At 36.5% G+C, this 24,992-nt stretch overlaps 1 protein-coding gene and 1 long non-coding RNA gene across 22 annotated transcripts in view; one reads left to right on the top strand and one right to left on the bottom strand.

Moving 5' to 3' along the window:
• Window positions 1-4: 4 nt before the first annotated feature.
• Window positions 5-23,146, top strand: LOC136248903 (uncharacterized). Of its 18 annotated transcripts, XR_010697872.1 has the most exons (11): window positions 45-335; window positions 4,277-4,356; window positions 4,446-4,593; window positions 5,263-5,358; window positions 7,332-7,678; window positions 8,545-8,627; window positions 14,215-14,302; window positions 14,708-14,800; window positions 15,471-15,588; window positions 16,405-16,506; window positions 22,224-23,145. It is a non-coding gene; the product is annotated as an uncharacterized lncRNA (long non-coding RNA). The 18 variants fall into 18 exon arrangements; XR_010697867.1 differs by having other exon boundaries at window positions 5-335; window positions 2,322-4,593; window positions 22,224-23,146; XR_010697883.1 differs by adding an exon at window positions 19,243-19,391 and having other exon boundaries at window positions 36-4,593; window positions 22,224-23,146.
• Window positions 21,300-24,992, bottom strand: part of LOC136248898 (uncharacterized) — a 40,913-nt gene continuing 37,220 nt past the window's right edge. For all 4 annotated transcript variants that reach the window (XM_066040743.1, XM_066040741.1, XM_066040742.1 and 1 more), the window contains 2 exons: window positions 23,542-23,792; window positions 21,300-21,576 (listed from right to left, as the gene is read on the bottom strand). In XM_066040743.1, the coding sequence (XP_065896815.1) occupies window positions 21,565-21,576; window positions 23,542-23,792 (263 nt within the window). In that variant the 3' untranslated portion in view covers window positions 21,300-21,564. The remainder of the gene's footprint in view (window positions 21,577-23,541; window positions 23,793-24,992) is intronic.

Genomic DNA, 24,992 nt, shown 5'->3' on the forward strand with positions numbered 1-24,992 from the left:
AGTTATTACCATTAACCAAAGACCTAAACAGAACCTAGGGATCATGAACATATGCCGCCATAGAAGTTCTGATTGTTCAGTTTGTGCAACCATGAACGAGTCTAATGCTTGTGAATGCAGTCTTCCACAGTGGAACTAAAGGAACGAATCCCAAAATCTTCATCCTTTCGAGTTGTGCCTTGACGAAAGGCGTCTCGGTCGCACCACACCAAGTCACGTGAACACCCCTGGTGAAGATGTTTTCACCAGGTTTCACGGGGCTCGAAGTTGGCGGTCGGATCCAACATTTGAACCTTTAATTTAGTGATCAATTGGTGCTGAGTTCTACTGAGAAAGTGAGTCTATAGACAGATGGTGTGAGTGAATGCCAGTGTTTATATTTGTTCACTGATGATGAGAGACGTCTATTATTTTGTTAAGACAATAATAACTTAAGTAGCTACAGGGGTCTATACTCAGGGATAGCATGCACTGATACCGGTAAGGAGCCCTGGTAAGACTACACTATTAAACAAAAATAGTAATCATAGCATGCAGAAAAGCTCGGTTTAGGCAGACCGATAGTTCCCAGTCCGGGGACCGGAGGCTGTAGAATTAAAGAACCTGTATGAACGTGAGATAGCAATATGAGCAGCCTGCTCAAACAGAGATCTTATAGTCTTCTTCGTCACTTCACAAGCATTGGCTACTTGGGCAATTGTGTCTGGCATAAAATGGCCTAAACAAGCCAATCTCGATAGAAATGAGATTAACAGGTAAGCCAAGGTCATACTGTAAACATCTATATTTATCTTCCTTCCGAGCTCTAACAGCCAAAAGATGTTGCTGGGTGTACAGTTGGTGGGGATAGTTAGTTCAAACAAACAGTTGGAATTATTGGGAACCAACACCAATTCAGGCCTGCTAAGGGTGGAGGAAAGATTGGTTGGAATGGTGCTAGGAGGGTAGACACTAGCAAGATATTCTTGAAGGCCAGCATAGAGTTTAAAAGTGTGAATAAGAACCTGTAAGACTGAATCATGTCTCCAGGTATATCTGCCTTGATCGAGAGTGACAGGATATCCAGTCAAGATACCGTAAAGTCGGGTTGTTAAGTGCATGCGCTTATAATTTTCGGAGAAAACTTTTAGTAAAAATCATACTATCTGTTAGGCACATACGCCTAATAAATAATTATGGTGAGTGTAACACGGAATCACTACGTTGTAATAGCGTAGTTAATAGTTTGTACCGGTCACCACGCCAGTGTGTAAGGATAGCTGATATCATTTCCGGGTGAATTCCTTCATGATGAACGAAATTATTATTATCCAGATGGCTGATTTGCTGTATATATGGCGAAGAGAGACCTCAAGAGAGACGTAAGCGCTTGGGGAGGCATTAATTTTTCAGTACTTTTATCAGCTTTTCTTGCCGCTTCTTGCTGTGTGTAGCTCTATCATCGCATTTTTGCCATGTGCGCTTATCATCCATGGTTAATTACAAGAAATGTGTATGCGCTTAACAAATAATATGCGCTTAACAGATACATGCGCTTAACAACCCGACTCTACGGTATTGTTTGTTGTGGGTTGGGGAGCTTGACAAAGGGCACATTTAGGGCTACTAATGATGTTCCACCTAGCCAGGTTCATATAGGAGTTGGTAGAGTATCATGACCAGCACAAGGAAAGTTGTTTCTCAGGGAGGCCATACATCATCTCTTCCACAAACGACAAGCTTGCTCCAGAATAACAATGTCTAAAAATTTATTTTGACCAGTCAGTGTCTCAAATTCCAAATAATCAATATCAATACAATGTAAATTATGACGTGCATGGATCTTGAATGAATGTTGGCAACTGAAGCCTTAATTAGTATAGCAGATAAAGGGTTAAGGACAATGGTGGACTGTTGGCTAGTACAGCTCTGCAATCAGTGGTTCAACTGACTGCTCAATATCCAGAACGTATGACAGTTTAGCTGACTGCTTCAGATTAGGTTAAAAGGGGGTTTCAACACATCCAGGTGAAAAACAGCTCCAGAAGTGCAATTTCGGGGGAGGTCCAACAAACTCCTCACAAGCTTCAATCCTGATGACTATGCTGAAATAATAGAAATGCTCTGAATAGCCAAATGAAAATGTAGAACAGAAGACACAAAGTTTTTCAAATTCCATATTTTATATTCACCCTGAATAGAACACTTATTGGTGCATTGTATGAACTGTAAGATCGTCATTCATCAAGGATTCTGATGAGCCATATCAGATCTCTGTAAATTACAGTATGTGGAAGTTGTGGTGTCATGTTTAATTGATGATGTCATTTGTTACATTACAGATTTTTATACGTATGGTCAAGTTGACAAATGTTTTGATATGTAAATGGAAGTACCCCCACGGGAGTCACTCCGCAAATGCTTCATGTTTGCAAGTTTATGTAGTCTGTACGTGCCAAATTGTGAGTGATTTGATGTGGCCATTAGGAAGATATGGCACTACTGAATATCCAGCTGTGTCAAAAATGAATTTCAGTCAGCAAGGCCCCACATAATCTTACTGTAACGCAAGAAAATGGTATTACCTTGTTAGAAAACATGCTAGGGAAGCAAATCAGCCCGTAACTCAGCTATGACTATTTTGTAATGCTGCGTCAACTTCCTCAGGAAGTTTCAAAGCAACAATGTAATGATAATATTGGATGACTGCATCAGTTTTTATGCTTACATTCATCATGTTGTTTTCAGTGCATATAAGCAACATATGAACCACAAAGCATCTAAAATGCCAACCTTCATGAGTGCTCTGAAGATGTCAAATCCATGGCATACAGAAGAAGCCTGGTACATCCAATTTTGGAATATTCATCCCCTGGCTGGTATATGTGGGACCCATACTTGGACAGGGACTTCAAACCTTGGAGAAGGTACAAAGGAGGGCTACCCACTTGGTTTTGTCTGACTAGCAGCGTATCTGCCATGTTGAATTATGGCCAACTTCAGTCTCACCTGTCCTAACTGTACTCGTACTATAGTTAGTAATATTATGTAACACTATTCAAATTGTACAAACTGTATTTATCTTTTTGACTGTGCCTCTGGGTATTATCTGCATCTTTCTGCACACCCGGCTGGTATACAAAAGTACAAGTGTTGCACTCCAAAGAACTGGCTGTAGAGAATTGGTTGTAGTAAAGTTTTGGCATGGAAATGAAGCAAGAAAGATCGTGCTACACTACTTTAAACAAACTGTGTTGTCATAAAAACCAGAGGAGCTAGAAACTATACTACTTTGGTGCAAGTATTCACCATACCCCAATGTATCTGTACAAGTATTCACCATACTCCAATGTATCTGTAATATGGTACCTATTTCAGTTGTCAAAGAGATGAAAATCCTCAATGATAGTTGAGACGTGTATATATATGGATATTTATTTATTTGTTGTCTGCATGCATCCGTGCATGTTGCTTTAATATATTTTTGTAGATTGCACTAGTTATATTGCATGGCAAAGCTGTGTCCTTAGGCTTTTTTTACAAGGTAAAGTTTTTTACAAATGGCTCATCTTACACATGTTCAAGAGGTAAAAATTCACAAATCACTGATACCAACAGCCCATTTGTAGTGTTACTGTACTGAACACCTAGCTAGTAACAACTAATGAGTAAAACTTTCATGAACAGAATGTCAATCACGAAAATAGGATCTGTGCTTATAGTGTTTATTAACTTTATTTTATTAGTTTGTATTCACATGTGTATGGCTGGTGTTCTTAAGTACTCCATTGTTGATGCAAGAAAGTACTTGAATACTAAAATCTATGATCGTTTCAGCGCTATATATCCAAAACGATGTTCTGGGTTATAGTAGAGGCTTCGTGAGATTGAGCCATAAGCAGGTAATCTTCCACATCATCACAAATATATTATAGTGGTATCTGGAGAAGTCACTTTTTCTATTATGACTGTTGCATCAACAACTGTTCCAATTGTTCCATTATTATAACTGTTGCAATCAAGGCCACCACACTAGACTGCTTTTCTGTTAATGTTAAATGTGGAAGTACTATACTTTGACTATAAGATAAGAGATATTGGTCATACAATAATGACATGATGCTTACTACCTACACTAACAGGTGCCTTTAATTTGACTATTACAAATGATCAAATATGTTGAATTGAAGAATTCTGTGCAATTAAACGGTTCATTACATTGTAAAATATATATGTATAAACATATAAATATGTTCAATTACACAAATGTATAAATATGTTAAATATGTGGAGGTAGGAAGGTGTGTAGCAACATATTGTTGTGTCAACTGACTAGAGGAAGGGTTCATCATGGCTCAGCCCACCACCTTGTGTCAGGTAATGTATTAGATCATCTTGTCTGTGTTATAGAAGTTGTTATGTGACAAATAAGAATCCTTCACATGAATGGTTGGTATTTCTTGTAGGTAACTTAAACAGGAGTGTGTCATTCTAGGTTTCAATTGTGTGTATAAGCAAATCTGATCTGGGGGGAGATGGCAAACTATATATAGATACTACTTGTATAGTTGTACTTAACTATGACGAGTCAATGAATCAACAGGAATGTAAAAGGTTTGGTAGTTATGCACATTCTCGCACATATGTACATATGTACTTTAAAACCGAAGAGCCTAGCTAGAGTTTGTTTTGGGTTCTTTATTGGGACCACAATTTCATGTTTATATATTACTCACCTTTAGGGCCTGTGGTTTTTATTTATTAGATGTTGTACACAGTTAGTTTGTGCATACCTTTCATGCTTCATTAATTAAAACAAAAATTATGTCTATAGCAAGATGCAGTTTTGTTTACTCAAGACTGATTGTTCTTGCATCAACGTATTGAACAGTCTGAACAGTGCAAGTGGTCTTTATAATGGGTGTATAATTGCACAGTATATAGAGGTTGGTCTCATGTCATTACAGAAACTAGGATTTTCACTTTTACAAGTTCTCAAAACTCACTGGACATTTGTATAGCAGGCATGATAAAGTTGGTAACACCTACTTGCCAACAAGTGAATGTTGCAGAAACACCAAACAACCAACAAACCATATTGCACACCTTTTATACCTACATGTAATCTTAATTGTTATTGGAATTATAATCAGTTAGTGTTGTGTTATTATAAGTAATAAAGTGCGTGATCATCACAGTTTGGTAAATGTATGCCAAAATAACTAGCAAAACCTTATACACAGGATGTTATATCATTGCTGAAGTCTCTCATCTTATACACAGATAACTGCAACAATGGCAATGATGATAAAGGAAGACTTAACTCTCAGTGCATACAGTGGTGACCTAAACAATAGAACTAACCAACCGCATTTCAAAGTAGGTTGTAACACATGTGCACTGTGTTTAAACTAAGTTTGCAAGGGAGAAGGAGGGGGATTATTTGTGGTGAAAATTATAAAAGGGACAATTCCCACCAGCACAGCAAGAAGGTCCATCAACATTATTAACTCAAAAGGCAAATAAGGTGACTTACAAGTGTTTAGGATAAACATTAAAAACTGATAGGCGTTAAAAAAACTGATAAGCATTGAACACAAAACAGAACACCAAGTATTTCATAGTGATGAACACAAACCAACTTGCTGCTTGCATGTGATCTTTTAGTTACTGTTTCGTCATGGTGACAGTATACATATATAACAAAAGTAACTGGTTTGCTGTCATGTGCAAAAAAAAACAAAAAACTTTTACATACCATCATATTGTACTGTATATTAGGGTTTGGACTTTTCTAGCCAAAGATATAACCAGCCTCAATACCTTTATGGCACCTTGGTAATATTGGTTAGGTATAACCAAGCCCAAAAGTGCCTTCAGTATGACCCAAAGTGCTTCCGATTGTTCCAAACAGTTACTACGAACTGCATGCATGGTTTCCCTACATTTGATGGGAATCGTCCAAATTTTCCGTTGTGACACATAGGGGTCCTTCTAGTGTTCTTCATTTGTTACACTGTGTAACAGGCTAAACATAGCTGAAAATGAAGCATAATGGCCACTTTGCTATTTCAGTAATTGATAGTTAGGGTATGTGTTCAGATGAAAACAATAGCCCTGGTGCTATTCTTTCCATTGCGGTATGCATGTGCTCACCATCCATAATAATGTTACAAAAAAGAAAACAAGCAAGTGCAAGGCAAAATTAAGAATTTTAAGCTTGATTAGAGATCATAGAAATATAAAGTAGTGAAACAAGGGAGGTCGCCTACACTTGAAGATATACTAGTGGACATTAAATCCCTACTTCAGTCAATACCTGTTTCATTACTTTTTATTTCTATGGTCCCTAATCAAGTTTAAAATTCCTTATACTTGTTACTTTAAATTTACATGGAGTGATGGTGGGTATACTGTGCCGTATAGCCTAAATATTTTGGGCGGAAATATTTTCAAGGTTGAACAATGTTGCTAAAAAATAAATCTTTCGTTTATTTCCTAACAATCCCAAAATGTATTAGCCTATATGGAGGTCAAAATATTTCGAGGATGTGAGGAAAGGCTGGCAAAATCAACACTAATTATGTTGTGAGGTGTTTTGCTACCCATGAAACTACTGCAAAAGTTTGTAATACTGACAAGGAGAAAGTCTATTGTGGAATTTTAAATATTATAAAAGATTGATGTGCAGTAGTTTCAGCACTTCTTACAATTTTGTATGAAATACTGTGGTTTTGCTGTAAGTTAGTGCATAAAACTGTTAACCCAAAGGTCCAGGTTCAATTCCTGCCCCTATGACAACTTTTTCTTCTCAGTACCACCTTTTTGTATCCTACTTTGTCATGTTTCAGCTATTGACAAAGCTTACTCACCTATCTTTGCATGTATCAACGTGATTCACGTGCTCATCATCTGGCTACCTCACAGAGCTGTTTGTCCTGTGGTTTGCTATGGAATGCAGCTCTACATCATAGCATTTGAACGAAAAGCAGCTGGTATAGCACCTCCCTGAAGTTGTTGCAGTTACTGCCATTGTAGGCTGCAGGTTTGAATCCAGCCCCGGGCACCTTTTTTTTCTTCTCATTTTATCTACCTTTTTGGTACATGCTTTATCTAACTTACCTCTTTTGCTCATAGTAAATTCAAAGCATCCTGGTATTGCTTCACAGCATATGGACTGTTGGAAAAGTATACGACATTTACTCTAATAGAATGTACGGACAAACACACAGACAAAGGAACATACACCCAATTGGCTTGCCCTATACATATATCAGTGTGCTACTGTATTTTGTAACTAATGTTTAGGATGTTAACTGCTTACCTTAGTTGTAAGGCAATGTAAATTGCAGGTCTACACAACGTACAATGGTGTCCTCATTACTTGGAACTTCTAACTTCTCTCCAGAATATGAACGCAAACTAGGTTGTAATTCACGATCTGACCACATTTGCCTGTACATCTCTTTAGACACTAAGGACCTGTATCCAACTCCATACTTACACGTTGACATAAGGCAGGAGTTACACCAGGCAGTGAAGGATTCCTATTCTAGGGAACTGAAAGACAAGAACTCTACGACCAACGGGTAAGTTCTCCTACACAAGGTTCTCTGAACTCCTCAAACAGAAGTTGAAGGATTTGGGATTCCACCAGTTGAACTTAGCTCACATGGTTCATTCATGCCAAGTCAATAAGGTACTTTGTTAGATTTTGAGAGATATCAGTTTAGCTGATTTCACCCTAGTCCTATTCTGATGTGCTTGGTCAAATCATATACTTTGCAGTACCTTTGTTGTATTACCGGAAAATTGTAGTAGCTCCATTACTGCATCTTGATCAAAGAGTCCATTTTGCTGCTTTGTCATAACTTTTGTTACCATTACCCTGACATCAGATATATGCATTAGGAAATGTTCACCTGCATGTGTGTTAATTTTGCTCAAAACCTTTGCTTGCAGCATAGCCATATACGACAAACAAGGATTTCTCTAGTACTATAACGTAGTGATACTAGTGTGATTGATTGATTTGATTGTGATTAATTTATATTAATTTGTGAAAATTCACAGGGTGTGAGGGTTTTCATAATAATATTTTGTTGTATAACATTTTTTGAATGTTCTCAATTTGTCAGTTATGAATAGTCTGTTATAGACCACTGAGTGTACATACCCTGAATTTTGAGACAGTGTGTACATTAGATTATGTTGTAATAATAAAGTAGCTCCATGAATGACCACTTGTTTCCTAGTCAGGAATGTCTGTCACACTATGTATCACTACGTATATGAACTTGGCAAGGAGTATATATTGCTTGCATTCTTTGAATTTTAAATTCAGTTAGCCATACTACCAGATGCAAAATTTGTCATTATATCTACTTACTCACCAATGCACAACTGCACATATGCAAAAAAATACTGCTACGAAAACACTGATGTGGTTGTAAGTCCTGTGTATGGTCTTATGCCATGTTGGTGATCAGTGACCATAACTATATTATCAACAGTGCTGTGTGCATACACACTTATTTATTATTTAGTGCATATTTTTGTTCTTAGAGAAACTGCTAAGTGATAAAAGTAACCATGCACATTCCAGTGTATCAGGTGAATGATTGGATGGATGAATGCATGGATATCAGGTGAATGATTGTATTCATAGATTAAAGAAATTTTTTTGCTGACAAAGGGAATTTTTGTTAATCAAGACCATAACAAAAGGATACAATGTTTGTTATCACACTAGACCAACCCTTTAAAGACAATGTTTTCAATCTATACAATAGCATTATGGAGGTTTATGCTATATGAACTGACGTTGCTAGGGATTGGGCCAGTTATCTTCATTTTTTATTGTTAGTACAAAGTGTAATCTTCTCTCTACATGTAGGGGTTGATGTATTGTGTTTTTGTTGTAGTTGTTTTCTATTGTGTGCATGTTTAACTACATCGTTTGTCCTATATTGGTGTTTACTGTTGATTGTAAATGTGTTTGTATTCATGCCTCTGGCAGGGAAGAATGGCTATTGCCAACTGCCTAGGGTTTCACCATCATCAATGTTTTTGTAAACAAACCATCATGGGAATTATCTTGTGGGTATACCTTGACCTATCAGCATACCATATGACAGAAAATACTCAGTAGAAACCATGACATGGTTTTGAAGCTCAGTAAGGGAAGGTCATGTACATGTTTATTGAACACAATTCCCTTAAACTTCCCCAGGTTTATTGATATAAACATTGCTTGTTATGGTTCTAGTCTTCCACTACCTCACTTCTTTCATCATGTTGATAGGAACCTTTCACACTATTGACATACTTGTAATAATCTGATGGTTTTGTTTCTGAATGATCTTAACATGTTACTATGAACAGTCTGTACCATGAGTAATATCTTGACTTGAGTCTTTCTGACACAGTGTGTAAAATACCAGAAAACAATCTGGACCTTTGTTATCACTGCACATAATGATTGGTCAGAGACCAAATTGTATAGTGTCCAGGTCAGGCGTTGGTCTACTTAAAAATAATGGGCTTCCCTTCACACAGTATTCAAAATATCAGAACTTTATATGAGGCTTTGTATACATATTTGCATTACCATTCTTTAGGCAGCTAATCCTTTGACACTTGTCCATTGAATGAAAAGGGTCCAGTTTCTTGGCCAACCACACTAGTTGATCCAGTAAGAGTACTATCTGTATATGAAGCCAGTTCCATTGGGTCTTCTGTTTAGGTGGCTTGCTGCCAGTTCAATGATGTCACGGAGAACCAGTTACATTAGAATTCTAAGAGACATGAGCTGTTGGCAAAGCAGGGATAGATGGCAGTAGCGTAGCTACCATTGAGGCAACCGAGGCAGCTGCCTCAGTAAAAATTCTCAACAACAGGCTGAACAGGCCTGAGTTTTGGCATCCCGGATTTTCTACTCAAACGTTTATACTAGACAGTATTACTGTATCACACATAATAGAATCTATGGCTGTAGTATTAAGCAGGGCCAGAGCCTACAGTGACACGGTGCTGGACCACTTTTCAGCTACTTGAGTTTGTAAAAGATCGAGATACTCTAATAGAGCATCATCGTGATATACTATACTCTAATAGAGCATTCAGTACAGATCAGCCACAGTTCTCATTACACTGCTTGGTCTGAATTATTTACATTTATGTTAATTGTATTTAAATTACTTTTCAAAAATTCCGATGAGTCAACTGCATGGCATGGCATTGAGCTAATTGATCATGCAAATCAGTTTTAATAATAAAATAGCCTCCACAATGTCATTTCAAAGCATATATTTTCAAAATTCTCCTTGAGGGAGCGACTCCCTAGCTTGACATGTTTAGCACATGCAGTTGATCATCACATGGAAGAGATAATCTCTGACTTAAATATCACATCAGATCAATAAAAAAGTATAGTGTGCACGTGACTATGACCTCTGTTGCAGTCCATGGATGGCCTGACCACTTAAACTATCTCTGGAATAATTCAGTTTTTTGTGCTGGTTGAATGCAATTAAATTAGTGTAATAATTGAAGCATGGTATACTGTACCATCAACTAAGCTGGAGCATTACTTATGACATGTAGAAAAATGCTCATAGTCTTCTGAAACAGTTTCTTCAATCCAACCAGAGAGTCAACCTGCAAATGTTGTACCATCCATGCTTGAAAGTATTTGTGAATCAGTTGAGTCCTTTCAATTAGGTCAATGTATAAACTTTGCCTTGGTAAAAATTCATTCCTGGCTATGCCACTGAGGTGGCAATACTATCTCGCAAATGTCTCTGGTATCCTCCTACCAAATTTAACACCTGTTTAACTATGATGTGTGTGATTGAAGGTGGTTGGCTAGGAGACATCATAACTTACCACAAATCAAATAGGGTAAATATTGTGCTGTTGTAGGCTATTTGTATACACTGGCTTTCCATTTACTGTGTACCGCAGTGGTTTGTATCCCACATACAAATATTGGGAATGTTTTGTTAATAACACACCGACATTACACAAAAACTGATAGTGCAGTTGATCTTGATTTTTATTCAGTGCATGTACTTACATCAATAAACAAATGATACTAGCTAGTACCAGAGGAGGTTGGACATGCGATCTAATATTATTGCCGTTAATTGCATTCTTTTAATTGGTATTTCACGTGACCCTCAATAGTCTCAATACAAAAAATACACATGGTGGGGTTGAGTGGGATAGACTTGATAATCAGATCACTCTTCACGTAAGCTTCATGAAAATCAAAGCGGCAACTATTCGTACTTGCATGACCATCACGAAAACAGCGTTTAAGCCAAAATTAATTGTGACACCACTCAAGTACGGTTACTATTGAAGGTGCAGCATTTAACCAAGGAAATACAGTGCAGTGTGTATATAATATTATACAGACATGTATGTCACCCCTTAGCAAATATTGTCCTGTGGCTATGATATGTGGTTATCCAGGGTACCGAAGGGCTAAATACCTTTGCCACATGGATGCTTTGAAGGGAACAATACTGTTTAGTGGTAATTGTTAAGTGAAAGAAGGTATTGGCAATTCCAATGAATAGACCATTATAGTTATCAGTTGGTTATTAATAGGTAATTAATACTGCAACATGATCCATGACTACTATAGGTGATAGCTAGGATGGATTCCTTGTGGAATGTATATATGACTTTAGTTATTCCCTGCATGCCACTGGTAAATAAACTTTCCCTAGTGGTGATCATGATACTAAATTTGATACATGGCAATGAATTTGTATAAGAGTTTGCTGTTAGCCTTATAAATTGTACAAAAATAGATGCTGTACACAGTGCATTCCTGTTTGCCATACAGCTAAATTTAGGAAATTACGTAACACATAACTGCTATGGTTATGAACTAGCACACAGGCAAGAAGGTGTTGCATCATTTCAAACGCTGCTATATATAAATGAATGTAATTGGCAGGTATTTAACACTCATTTGAAGGGAGTATGACTGATGCCATACTATATCCATTGAGCCTCAACACAGGAGAAACAAAAGTATCATAATGGAGTTTGTAGAATAAGTCGATCGTAACCAAAATAGGTTATTATACAAGTGGTTGGCTTCTGTTATCAGACCACCTAATGTACTAGTTATTGAAAGTGCAGCTGGTAGCAATAGGTTAGTGTGCACACATGTTAACTTGTGTGATACAACAGTTATAAGCAGCTAAGTGCCAAGTAGTTGTAAGGTGTGCATTGTAGAGGTGTACCGATATGGGTTTTTGGCATGTACCGATATCCGATATTGATGCAACCAAAGAAGCCGGTAACCGATAGTCGATCCGATATTTGCATTAATATTTTTAAGTACACGAAAATGTACATTTACCTACCCTATGTACAACAATATGTGCATGTATTCATTGCTATACTGTACCTGTGGTGGTATACAGCTTGAGTTTCTGTTGTGCAATCCAGACAATTAGGCACCCACAAATATTTTTATGTATAGACTACTCCCATGAAGCCTAAAACGGATATTTTTGCAATAGCATTACTCCGCATTCTAATGGCTTGTGAGGAAGCTGATACAGCAAGTTTCCTTGGTTATCCTGTGACCCTTCTTTTATTATGAAGGTATTCTATAACTGCTTCATTTGTAAAGACTGAACACTAGAATCGCATGTATTTATATGGCTTCTCGTAGCGTAGCGCTTTTTGCAGAGTGAACAATAAGCCACTGGCACTAATGAACCACATGAATAACGTAGAAAACCAATGCATAATCCATTTATGTACAAATCATTGCTACTGTATAAATATCGGTAGCGATATCGGTCCTACTGCTGTTCTGTACCGATACGGATATTGGTAAAAAATGCCATATCGGTGACCGATATTGTAGCCGATCCGATTATCGGTACACCTCTAGTGCATTGTGTATACAATTATTGTGATTTAAATGCACTTACATGTTTACATGCCCCTATAGAATTGAATTACTTAGACGGAATCCTTTTGCTAGCAGCAGCCGGGATAGCAGGTTGTCCGGCATTGTGTTTTAGCTGATATCATACCAAACAATGACCACAAATTGCTTCATTGTGGTCTATTGCTGGTCAATAAATGGATTATGTGGTATTGATAGGATAATGGCTACATGCTGCAGGCTGGTATTGATGGTCAATAGAGCAAATATAGCATCCCATACTATAAATAATGTTTGTGAGTTGGTATATGTGCGATTTGTTAAATGATGTACACATTGTAACCTTGGAAACTGCCCACAGCAACAAGTACCATAATAGGCAGAGCCTCAGGATGAATCCTGAACTAGTGACAAACTGTAAACATCACAGAAATGATGATGTCTTGTCAGATCTCCTGGTCATTTGAAACATCTTCCACAATTACAAGGAAAATTCCTTTCCTGGGATGCTCTGTTGGCAGCACAAAAGACACTTTAGACGCACACACACACAACACACACACACACACACACACACACACTTCAAATCCTCAAGTGTAGGTAAGTTCCTCAAGGCCCTTCCAATTGACTTGCGTGCATCATGCATGCATGGAAAGGAAATAATTATTAATCTTGGCCTAAAATATGATTAGGGCTTCAGTGCATAATATGTACCACTTACCATTATCACTGGCAGAATCATAGAAGCCTATGGCAGAACAAAGGTTAAAATTAAGTTGTATTAAATAAGTGAATAACCCCCACTGACTATGCTAGCTGTATAACTGTCACTTAATGGTGCTTTCTAGCATAACAACTTGATCAAAGTTCATGTGTGGTAGAACTGTTAACATTATTGGCTATAGCTGAACTTCTGCGACAGGCTATGACAATAAAAGACATCAAAGCTAAAACCAATTTCTCTCACTACCATGCATAACAGGTACACTCCTTCTTATTTGATCTAGTCAGTGACTGTCTGTGTAGGTGTACACTGACAATCCTCTAATAACACAAAACATTTACTACATAACTAGCACTGCTTCGAGGAATATGTGATTATTCTATGAATATTATAACTAGCCATCGGAATTGTTTTGGATTTTGTTTCAAAGAAAATATATATAACTAAAGAATTCACAAGTAATTGAGCTTGTTATGAACTTAACAGGCTTAATATGGTATCTTCCACATAAGAATATCACATAACGTTTCATAGTTGTAACTCAATGATGATGTCCCATGTCATTATAATCCCACCACTTTTTTGTTAGGTGAAGAAAGAACCTTGCAATGTACAGTAACACAGTGATAAACTAGTAATCATGTAACTTGTGATTGATCCAGCTAAATTATACACAGGTAAGGGGAATCTTTATGTGGTATATATGGTAATGTAATAATTAGCACACAGATATTACACTGTCTACATATACCAGGAAATGCATCATTCCTAGTATGTAAACATAATATTTGAAAACTGTACAATGACCTTTAGGTCATTAGTGTGCTATAGAACAGTATGGAAAGAATCATGGTTACCATACGTCATATGTGCATGTCATCCTAAGTGGTCATTTGAAACAGGAAATTTATATCAGCTATCGAAAAACTCTATATCAGCTGGACTTCATACTTATAACATCAGTATCAAATTTCAAGGTCTAAATTAGTGTGCAGTATAGTTAATCAAAAATTCCTGGTATCACACCACATTGATGCACTGTTTTACATGTCTCATCTCTATTATGTTTCAACGTCATATAGGTACTGTACCTGAACTGTCCATAACAGAAGTGTCTTCACTTATCTGAACAAAACAATGACGATGATGACGGCAACGCAATAATCCATAAAAAGGTAGCTAGCTATCACCTTTGTAGGAACCCACGACTGTTTATTGTATTTACCTGTAATTGTGTCATGTCAACCACACTGTGCAATTCATACAAAAGTGTAAGAAATGCTTAATCGTTGTTATGATCACAGTATTCTATACATTAGATATTATAGTCATTATGTGATTGCCAATTTTCCATACAATACCTTTGCTAGTTCATGGAAGATGAAGCTCACTCATCACTGAGAAATTCACCCAAAATACTGTTTATATTGATACTCATTACTCTACTCTACCTACATTTATACTAACATTTCAAATATTTGTATTGAAGAAGTCTTTACAAAATGTTCATTGTATTGAGGTGATAACACAAATATTAAAATATGTTCATTGCACAAATGGTTATTCCGTACATCATGTATATAAGGAGATCCTGTACTTGACTGTAGGGAGGTGTGGAGCAACATGTATTAAATGTGGCTAGGGGAGTTACCTGCCTCATTGCACACACTTTGCTGAGATAACAAGTAGTGTAGTAGATCATCTAGTGGCCTGTAATAATATTGTGTCATATGCATGACGAATGGATATGTGTCATATGACAATCACATGCCACACATAAACTGAATATTGCGAATGGTTGGTAGTCATTTATGGCAAAGTTTTACTACGAATGTGTCATTGTAGATTCCAATTATGTGTATAACCAGAACTGATGGTACCTTTTGCGGGAACAGGTGGAGAAGCATGTGTGCATAGATACTGACGACAGTGTGATGAGTCAACAATATTTAAAGGAATATAAGTAAGTTCAGTAGTTTTCACTTTCTAGTAAACGGCCTATGCACTACAAATTAGTTTTACCAGCCAAATGACTAAAGTCTAGAATTTGTTTTGATCTCATTTGAAACCATCATTTCATGTTTCTTGGTGATTACAAGATTGTACCATTTTGTTGCAGGGAGAATTTTCACATGATTTGCAAATTGACAGCTATTCATGAAATTTCCCCCCTTCAAATTTTACACAAGTATTTATCAATATTGATGTCCAGAGGATGCTTTAAGTGCCACCTAAAATTATTGCCCTTAATGGCATTATATGATAATTTTATTTGGTATTTCGTGTGACCCTCAATAGTTGCAATACAAAATAAACAAATGGTGGGGTTGACTGAAGCAGGCTTAATAATTATTCAGATCACTCTTCATGTTAGCTTTAAGGAGATATACTTTGTTTTGCGAAAGCACTTGGGGTTTTGGGTGAAAATACCAAACCACTTTTTTGCATGTACAACTTCATCAGACTGATCATGTACATATTATTCGTAAACAGAAATGACTGCTTTATATCAAGATTACTGTTGAGGAAAGTCCTAGCAGATCATTAGCTAGTGCATTGTTATCGTGTCAAAACTGTCACTGTTAATGATAGTGCAGTAAAGCTACCTACACTTCACCAAATCACTGTACAACACACAACTTAAAGCTGGATTTAAAATAAATGCATGGGCTAAACAAGTAGTGATACTATGATGATGATAAGTATACCATACTGCATGCTCACAGTTATTCAATATTTGATTATACACATTCTGTTATGTACTTTGTTACATTTACAGGTTGATCAATTCTTAATTTTAATTCCCTTGCTTTCTGTGGTGCTGTGATTTGATTTATTGATGTTCATCAGTGATGAGAAGTCTTACCAGTCAACTAATTTGGTTAGTAACACAATCAAATTTGTATCACATGTTGTAAACAAGTAAATATCTCATATCACATATCACATATGGCCAAATATCACATGTTGTAAACATGAGGGGATTTTCATGTGTGGTATATAGTTAGCCCTTTCTCTTTTAAAACGCCCTAACTGCATGGCAGGAAATGCACTGTATACACTATATACCCAAATATGTGATCAGGTCATGAAGTTTTGAAAAAGGTGTTGTGTACATGTATGTTTATTGAACAAAATTCTCTAGTCAGTTTTAGTTTGTAACAATGACTACAGATACCATTTCAATAAGCTGACAAGATATGTATAGCTTTACAGAATTCACTATATACATGCTATCTGGCTTACTATAACTGTACCCCTCCCTTTTACGTATATACGTAGTATTGATGTGATGACCTTCTCAATCTTTTTTAACTGCTGAAATCGCTTTAAGTGTTTGGGAACTTTTCGTGGGGGGATCACAGTGGGATATGGTACAGTTATGACTAATTTAGTTTATAAACACGACCTGACTCAAACAGCACAGTTTATGCACATGCGTAAACTTTGTAGATTCCTATAACTATACTGATGTTGTTCTGCAACTATACGTAGAAAAAATTGTATGGACACTTTCTTGCAATCCTATGGGTAAAATTGCACATTCAAGAGGAATGCTATGGAAAGTATACCATGTAATGCATCGCCTATATGCTTTGTGTCATGAAGGTACAGGATATGCATAACATAATGTCATCGTAAGCCTTAATACATTAAGATGACAACTTTTAGATTTTTAACCACGTAGAGATTGCTGCTGTACACTCAGCTATAATTAAGTGGATTCATGTAAATTTCCCTAATATAATTTTTCCTTGTCATTCATCAAATTATTGAACAGATGGCAAAGACTGGAATGTGTGATGTAAACAAAAGATGGGAATTTTCTTGTGGTGTTTTTACCTACTATCACTTTGTATGCATACATGACAGTAAATACATGTGGTTTCATTTTACAGTCATAAACCTTACAGGGAAAGGTCGTGTATACTGTCTGTGTTTATTGGACAAAGTTCCCTGAAACTTCCCCAGTTTTTATACTGTTTCCACGAAAATAAAGTGTTATGATCAGAAAAATCCCTACATGCAAATATTTCTCTAGCGCTCAGTGTACTTGTAATAATGTGATGGTTTTTGCTGTATAATATTTTCTAAATGTCTTCAATATTATGTCGGTTATGCTAACATGGAGTGATACATACACTGACTAAACAGAGTGTATATTGGATTATCTTGTAATCTGATGCCTCAAGTAGGTCCCTGAATGACCACTTGTTGGGATGACTTTGAGTTATGTGATTAAGCGTGGGAGTGGTTATGCTACTGGAGCATCATGCTCAGTTAAAAATGACATTGTGGTTAGGGGATATTACACGACCAACAACCAATTTACCTGGATCTTTGTCGAGTTCCAGTTGTGCCTATTGTTGATAAGGCCTCCTATTACTCCAAGTCAGAAATATGTATCAACTACGTAGATGGACTTATAGGAAAAGGAACCTATAGTAGTTGTGCTAATTGAAGAATTCCACAACTTGCCAACTATTCATATTTCAAATTTCAAGTCAAACTCAGTTGTTTCATATGGCTATAAAGAATTGAAATACACATGTGTAATTTCTAGTGTTGCACTGATTATCAGATCGGTTATCGGAAAAACCATGTATCGGCTGTATTCTTTGTATATTGGTATAAACAAACAAATGAACAAACAAACAAACAAACAAACAAATGATACTAGCTAGTACAATCAGTGGTATTCAATGTAGTAACCACGTCAAGTAGGTAGGTGTACTTCATGACCTCAATAGTAAGACCACCTCAATTATAGCGATCATGTCAAGTACTGGGTATACTTCGAGACCTCGTTAACTTGATGTTGATGTAGGAGGTAATGTAAGGAGGTACGTATTAGATCATCTTGTCTGTATGTAGTGTTAAAGATGTTGTTATGTGACAAATAAGAATTCACATGCCACACGTAAACTACACATTATAAATGGTAACTTAACAGGAGTATGTCATTCTAGGTGTGTGTATAAGAAAACTGATAGGTGACCTTTTGGAAGGGGGGGAGTAGGTGGCAAACCATATATAGATGCTACATACATGTAATAGTTGTACTTAACTCTGATGGGTCAATGAAGACAGGAATGCAGTAGTTATGCACATTCTCACTAACAATCTGACATTCTTCAAAACCAAATACCCTAGAGTTTGCTTTCGGGACCACAATTTCATATTTATAATTATATTTTATTGTGCACAGTTAGTTTGTGAATAGCTTTCGTACTTCATTAAAACAAAAAAAAAATGTTTAATACTTGAGACTGACTTTTCATGTATCAATGGAATGAACAGTATGAACAGTGCTAGTGATCTCTACTTGGCAACAAGTGACTGTTGCAGAAATACCAAACAACCAACAAACATACTGGCACACCTTTTACTGTATATGTACAAATTTTCAAGGGATGTTATTTTTATGGATTTCACAGTTGCTTGGCTTTCTTTTCATCAACAAAAATTAAAAGTTAGCTCTATGCTTTCTAATAGGTAACAATGAGTGATCCTTGAAAATGAGACCATGAAAATTATGTACCTCGAAAATTTGTGTGTATATGGTATACCTAATACTTGTTTTTTGAATTATAATCAGTTAGCGTTCCTGTTATAGGTGTGTTAGGCAAACAAATAGCAAACCTTTTACACAGGATGTTATATATCATCACTGAAGACTCTCATCTGATTCAGAAAATTGCAACAATGAAGTGGGAGACTTAAACTTCAAAAACAAACAACAGCATTTTGAAGTAGGCTATACAAGTATGCACATGTGCACTATATTTATAAGTTTGCAGGGGATTATTTGGTGGTGAAAACTAGGGACACTTCCCACCAGCACAGCAAGAAGGTCCATTAACATTATAAACAATGGTCAAAAGGCAAAGTGTTTTGCAACTTGACTTACAGGTGTTTAGGCATTGAACACAACCACAACATGAAAGCAAGTGTTTAGCAGTGATGAACACAAACCAAAGCTTTTTCCTGCTGCTTGAATGTGATCTTTTAGCTGCTGTTGTCATGGTGACAGTATACATGACAAAACCAATTTACTGTCATTTGTAAGAAAAAAATACCATCACTTTAAAATTACATGGTTATAGCAAGAGTGCATAATAATAGAAGAGAGAGGAGAGTGTCTAACTCTCAATATAACCCATACAAACACACTGCGCTCAAACCCTCCTACTTCAATCCATAAAACTTGGCATGCACATGTGTTTCCTGTGAATGTACATGTGTCATTGTTTATAATCATACCTATAACCAAGAGTACATAATAATAGAGTAGGGATTCACCAAACTCACTGCGCTCAGACCTTGTGCAATCAACTATAGCCACCAATGGTAACAAATGGCTTGCTCTATGAAGGAGGTTGTAGCACTTCTACTGCTTCAATTAGGAAATGTCAACAGTCTTCTGTTCAGTGATGAACACAAACCAGTGAAGCAGTAGAAGTGCTACAACCTCCTTCATAGAGCAAGCCATTTGTTACCATTGGTGGCTATAGTTGATTGCGCAAGGTCTGAGCGCAGTGAGTTTGGTGAATCCCTACTCTATTATCATGTACTCTTGGTTATAGGTATGATTATAAACAGTGACATCACAGGAAACACATGTGCATGCCTTGGTTAAACATATTCACAAACTGTTTTGTCTGTCATGTTTAAGTGTGCTTGTTGAAACATACAGTTGACACCTTGTGAGGAAAGGCTGGCAATTAAGCAAAATCAGGATACAGAAGGAAACAATTATGTTGTGAGGTGTTTTGCTACCCATGAGACTACTGTGAATTTCTAAAGGAGAAAATCTATAGATTCCCTTTTATACAGGAAATAACGTGCAGTGGTTTCAGCACTTCTTACAATTTCATACGAAATATGCGGTTGTGCATGCTCGTGTGCTATACTTGGCTGTTTTCAATGTTCCATCCCTTCTGATGAAAATTGTCACATATATATATATATATAGCAGCAGCCTGAAGCCTGGTTTGGGTACCTACCACTATTGTAGTACCAGATAGCTTCAATACGGATGTATACACCACCACACTACGCATTCTGTACAAAATTGTAATGCTGTATGTACTGTACCAAGAAAAAACCATTCAGTATGCAGCGATGTTGCAACTTGACATCAGACAACCAGTGACATCAGCCCAAAACATGTAGTATGTAGTACAATAATGTTAACAGATACATGTGGTGGGATTCAGTCAATGAGAACAGTTTAGGGTATCTTTGTAAGTCAGTTGTTGAAGCAACCAAAACACTAGTTTGTGTGTCCAACATATTATCCCACCAATAGGAGTTATCCTTTGGGAAAATGTATCTGGTTCAAGCATGAGTTCAAGTAATTTGAAAGTACTACAGTAAAAGTGAAACTCAGAAGTACGTACTTGTCAATAGTCACATACAAGTATGCTTAAAAGTGCTTAGTACTTGTCTCATGCATGCAATTTGGCCTTACAATGGTAACACTTACACTATTGGACAAGATGATATGCATGGGTACAAGCACAAATTAACAAGTCCCTGTGATTATAGCTTGCTACAGTTAGTTAAGTCTCTCAGAATAGGATGGCAGCCTATCAGAGCTTTTATTACACTGTATCCTTCATGGAGATCTCTTACATAAAGTAAATTCCTTACTTGAATGATGCCACTATGTAAACGTACAATTTTTGATGAAATATTTGTATTAAAAAATCCTGTACAAATGTTCATTGCATTGAGTTGATGATATAAAAATATAAATATGAAATGTACAGTTAGTAGTCATGTATATATGGAGGTGATAATGTACCTGACAAAAGGGGAGGTGTTGTAACATATTGTTGTGTCAACTTGACACACTGGTCATTCTCCATGTGCCTCACTACCCACCACTTTGTGAGTTGAGTAGATTATCTTGTGACGTAAGTGTGACAGCATGTCACAAAGAATCCTACACAAAGTGAACATTATACAAGTTAAAGTTTTATCAGAAATGAATGAGCTAGTCTAGATTCCATAAGTCACTATCAGTTCTATGTTATACACACAAACTGTATGTGTAACAAAAAACTAATAGATGATCTCTTCTAGGTTTTACCTATCCCAAACCAAACCCCCATCCAGTGGGTTTTCAGTATACACTTTATTTCATATGATTACAACTGTTTGAAATGACCTGATAAAAAACCAGTCAGTTCTGTAAATCTGTGCCAAGTAGCACAATGACCCATTGCACTAATAAAATCACCATCAGTGGCAAATAATATGAAAATGATAAAGTGTGACATGGTTAAGGTTTGTATCTCTCTTGAACACTACGTTATGGTCTTCCAAGTGTGTACAATTGATGTGTGTGGAAGACCCCTTTTTGCAAATCTGGTCACAATTACAAAAGCTTTCTTTGTGATGGTCAATTGAAAGTCAGTGAAAGTTTAGCTTTAGCTTTGCTAGTTCCTACTTATTTTGGTGTCTCGTTTGTTGTTGGAAATGTTCCTGTAATGCCATGTATAGCTAGGTGATAACTATGTAATATAGGAAATCAAAAGCATAGTTAAGTATTTAGACAACAACAGATACACTTTTGTCTTTCCATTACAGGTAAAGATATGTCACACAACAAATACCAGACCTTGCTAATAGGATGTGGTAACATTACTGGCTATACATCAAAGCTTTCATCTGATTTAGAAAACTGTAACAATGATGAGGAACTTGGCTCCACTGCTGTAGTGTGACACCATATATACTATGTATGTGACTGGATCTGCAAGAAACCTGGCATAATGGCACAGGCCTAAATTTACTATACAAAACCATTGATTACAATGGGTATACTAAAAAAACAACTAAATTTTTACATGCTTTTTTTTTGTGAACAAAGGGTCTAACGGTAAAAGCTTGGATATCATCTTCTTTGCCTACTCAAGAGGAGTTTGAAAATCTTTGTTTCGTTTTGTTGCAGTAGACGTTGGTTATGGGCATTGTCACATCAAAGCGATTATATGCGATCAATCTTTCTTCACTGTTTTTGTGTCTGTATATAGTGAAGAAAGGTGATAAAACTTACCCAACAATGAGTTCCTCTATATTCATAGCAAACACAATGGTGCAAGTTGCAACTCTGTATGTCATTGCATTTTAAGTTACAACTGTTTTTGTAAGTGCCTGTAATTTATTTTCCCTATACTTGCTGTACAAATCGATCTTTCTGTAGTTGCCACTTTGTAGGGCTGTAACTCCAAAAGTTATTGGCATACAAAGCTGAACCTTTGCCAGAGCATACATTTGGCTATGTAGATTATAAGTATTCAATAATAAAAAAATTTTAAAAAGTGCCATTTATGCCAGGTTTTCACAGATCCAGTCGCATATAGGCTAAGGTTATGCTATGCCAATAATACACTATACTCTATGTACACTGTGTACTAAATTAATACCATTGTATCATTATCATCATACAGTACAGTACATAATACTGTATACTACTGCTGAAACAAATAACAATTTTTACTATTTGAATACTTGTGAACAAAACGACTGATTATTCAGTTATTCTTTAAGCATGAATAAACATTGAAATCTTTGTTGGGTAGTAAGGTAAAGCATAAGAGCTATTTCTATCTCTCCTAAAATGGAATTCTTCAGTCTATCTCTCCTAAAAAGGAATTTTTCAGTAAGAATATGCCACTTTGTTCACGATCTCAAGCTTCTAGGTTAGCTTTATTCATCTGATCACAGCTTACTACAGTAGTCACAAATGGCATGTTAAAGAATTGAATACCTGAGCACAACTGTCCCCCCCCCAAACAAATAGCACCTCAAAATACCTTCATGGTAGAGCATTATAGTTTTTAATTAACAAAGTATGACATGTACAGTTTTCACTCAAATATGGTGATGAAACCAGATTGCTTACCTCACAGTCATTCTCAGTTACATCATCAGGTTGGTGGTGTACAGGAGTTGGTGGGCTCTCTGATCGGAAATGTTGGAATATACCCAAACAGTGGTCATGTAAATATTTCTCATTGACTGCATCAGGGGTGGCCATGTTATTACTACTACCAATTATAGCGCCATCTGTAGGTGGTGGTGCTGCCAGTACAAATTGTTCTACTCTGTCATGTGAGGGACTGCTTCCTCCAGTCTGACAATCATCGTTACTTTCTATACACACACACACACACACACACACAATGGTTTTAAATGCACAGTAAGACTCACATATGTTACACAAGTAGGATTTAACATATTGTATTCTAATATTATCAAGAGTACATAATAATAGAAGAGGGAGGAGAGTGTCTAACTCTCAAATATAATCCATACAAACACACTGCACTCAAACCCTCCTACTTCAATCCATAAAACTTCTAGTAATAAATCAATACCCTTAAGTGAACAGAAGATTGTTGATATTTACTAATTGAAGCAGTAGAAGTGCTACAACCTCCTTCATAGAGCAAGCCATTTGTTACCATTGGTGGCTATAGTTGATTGCGCAAGGTCACAAGGTCTGAGTGCAGTGAGTTTGGTGAATCCACTGAAGTTAGACACTCTCCTCCCTACTCTATTATTATGTACTTTTGATATTATTATGATTAAAAATGCAAGTTAGAATAAGGAAAGTTCTTAAACTCATGCACAAAAAAAATAAGTTAAACAGTGAAGCCAGTCGCCAGTCTTACCACAACATAAAGATGAATTAAAAATTTCAAAAGGGGAATAGGGATTGCTGAAAAGCCACAAAGCAAGAAGGGATTGACGGCGTGATCACAAATCTCTACTTTTGACTATCTACAGGGTGTAATTATAATGCTCATTCATTCTTTTGAATTAAGTGAGTTAAAATAGGTAATGGTTCACTGATAAACAAATTAGCTGATTATTTTGATAATGATACCAGGCCACATAATTAACTGATTCTGACTTTAACGTGATCCACATGCATTATCACGTAATGTGCATTATTGAATTTACTAGCATGGTAAACAGATGATTAAATGGTTGAGAAAACATTTGTACCAACTGAGACAATGGCGAGTTTAATGATAGAATGAAAGGAATAGCTTGTTGTAACAATTCTTGTGTTTATAATGTATCACAAGGATTTCTACGAGTACAGTGAATGCGTGAATTAATGGTCAATTTAATTCTTGCGTGAATGGTATGGGATCATCGTTCTGTCAAACTCTAAGAGCTAGCTACAATGATGAAACACTGCTTCGACACATCTATGTGCTTTTATCACACCGAGCGCTTCTGTATTTCTACCCTCTGTTGTTTACAAAAGGTCACGCACAAATGTGTCAAGCCCTCACATGCTAACTAGCATTGCATTACTATGATGTAGAGAATCCTGATTCG

Source organism: Dysidea avara, chromosome 3, assembly GCF_963678975.1.
Source record: "Dysidea avara chromosome 3, odDysAvar1.4, whole genome shotgun sequence".
NCBI lineage: Eukaryota > Metazoa > Porifera > Demospongiae > Dictyoceratida > Dysideidae > Dysidea > Dysidea avara.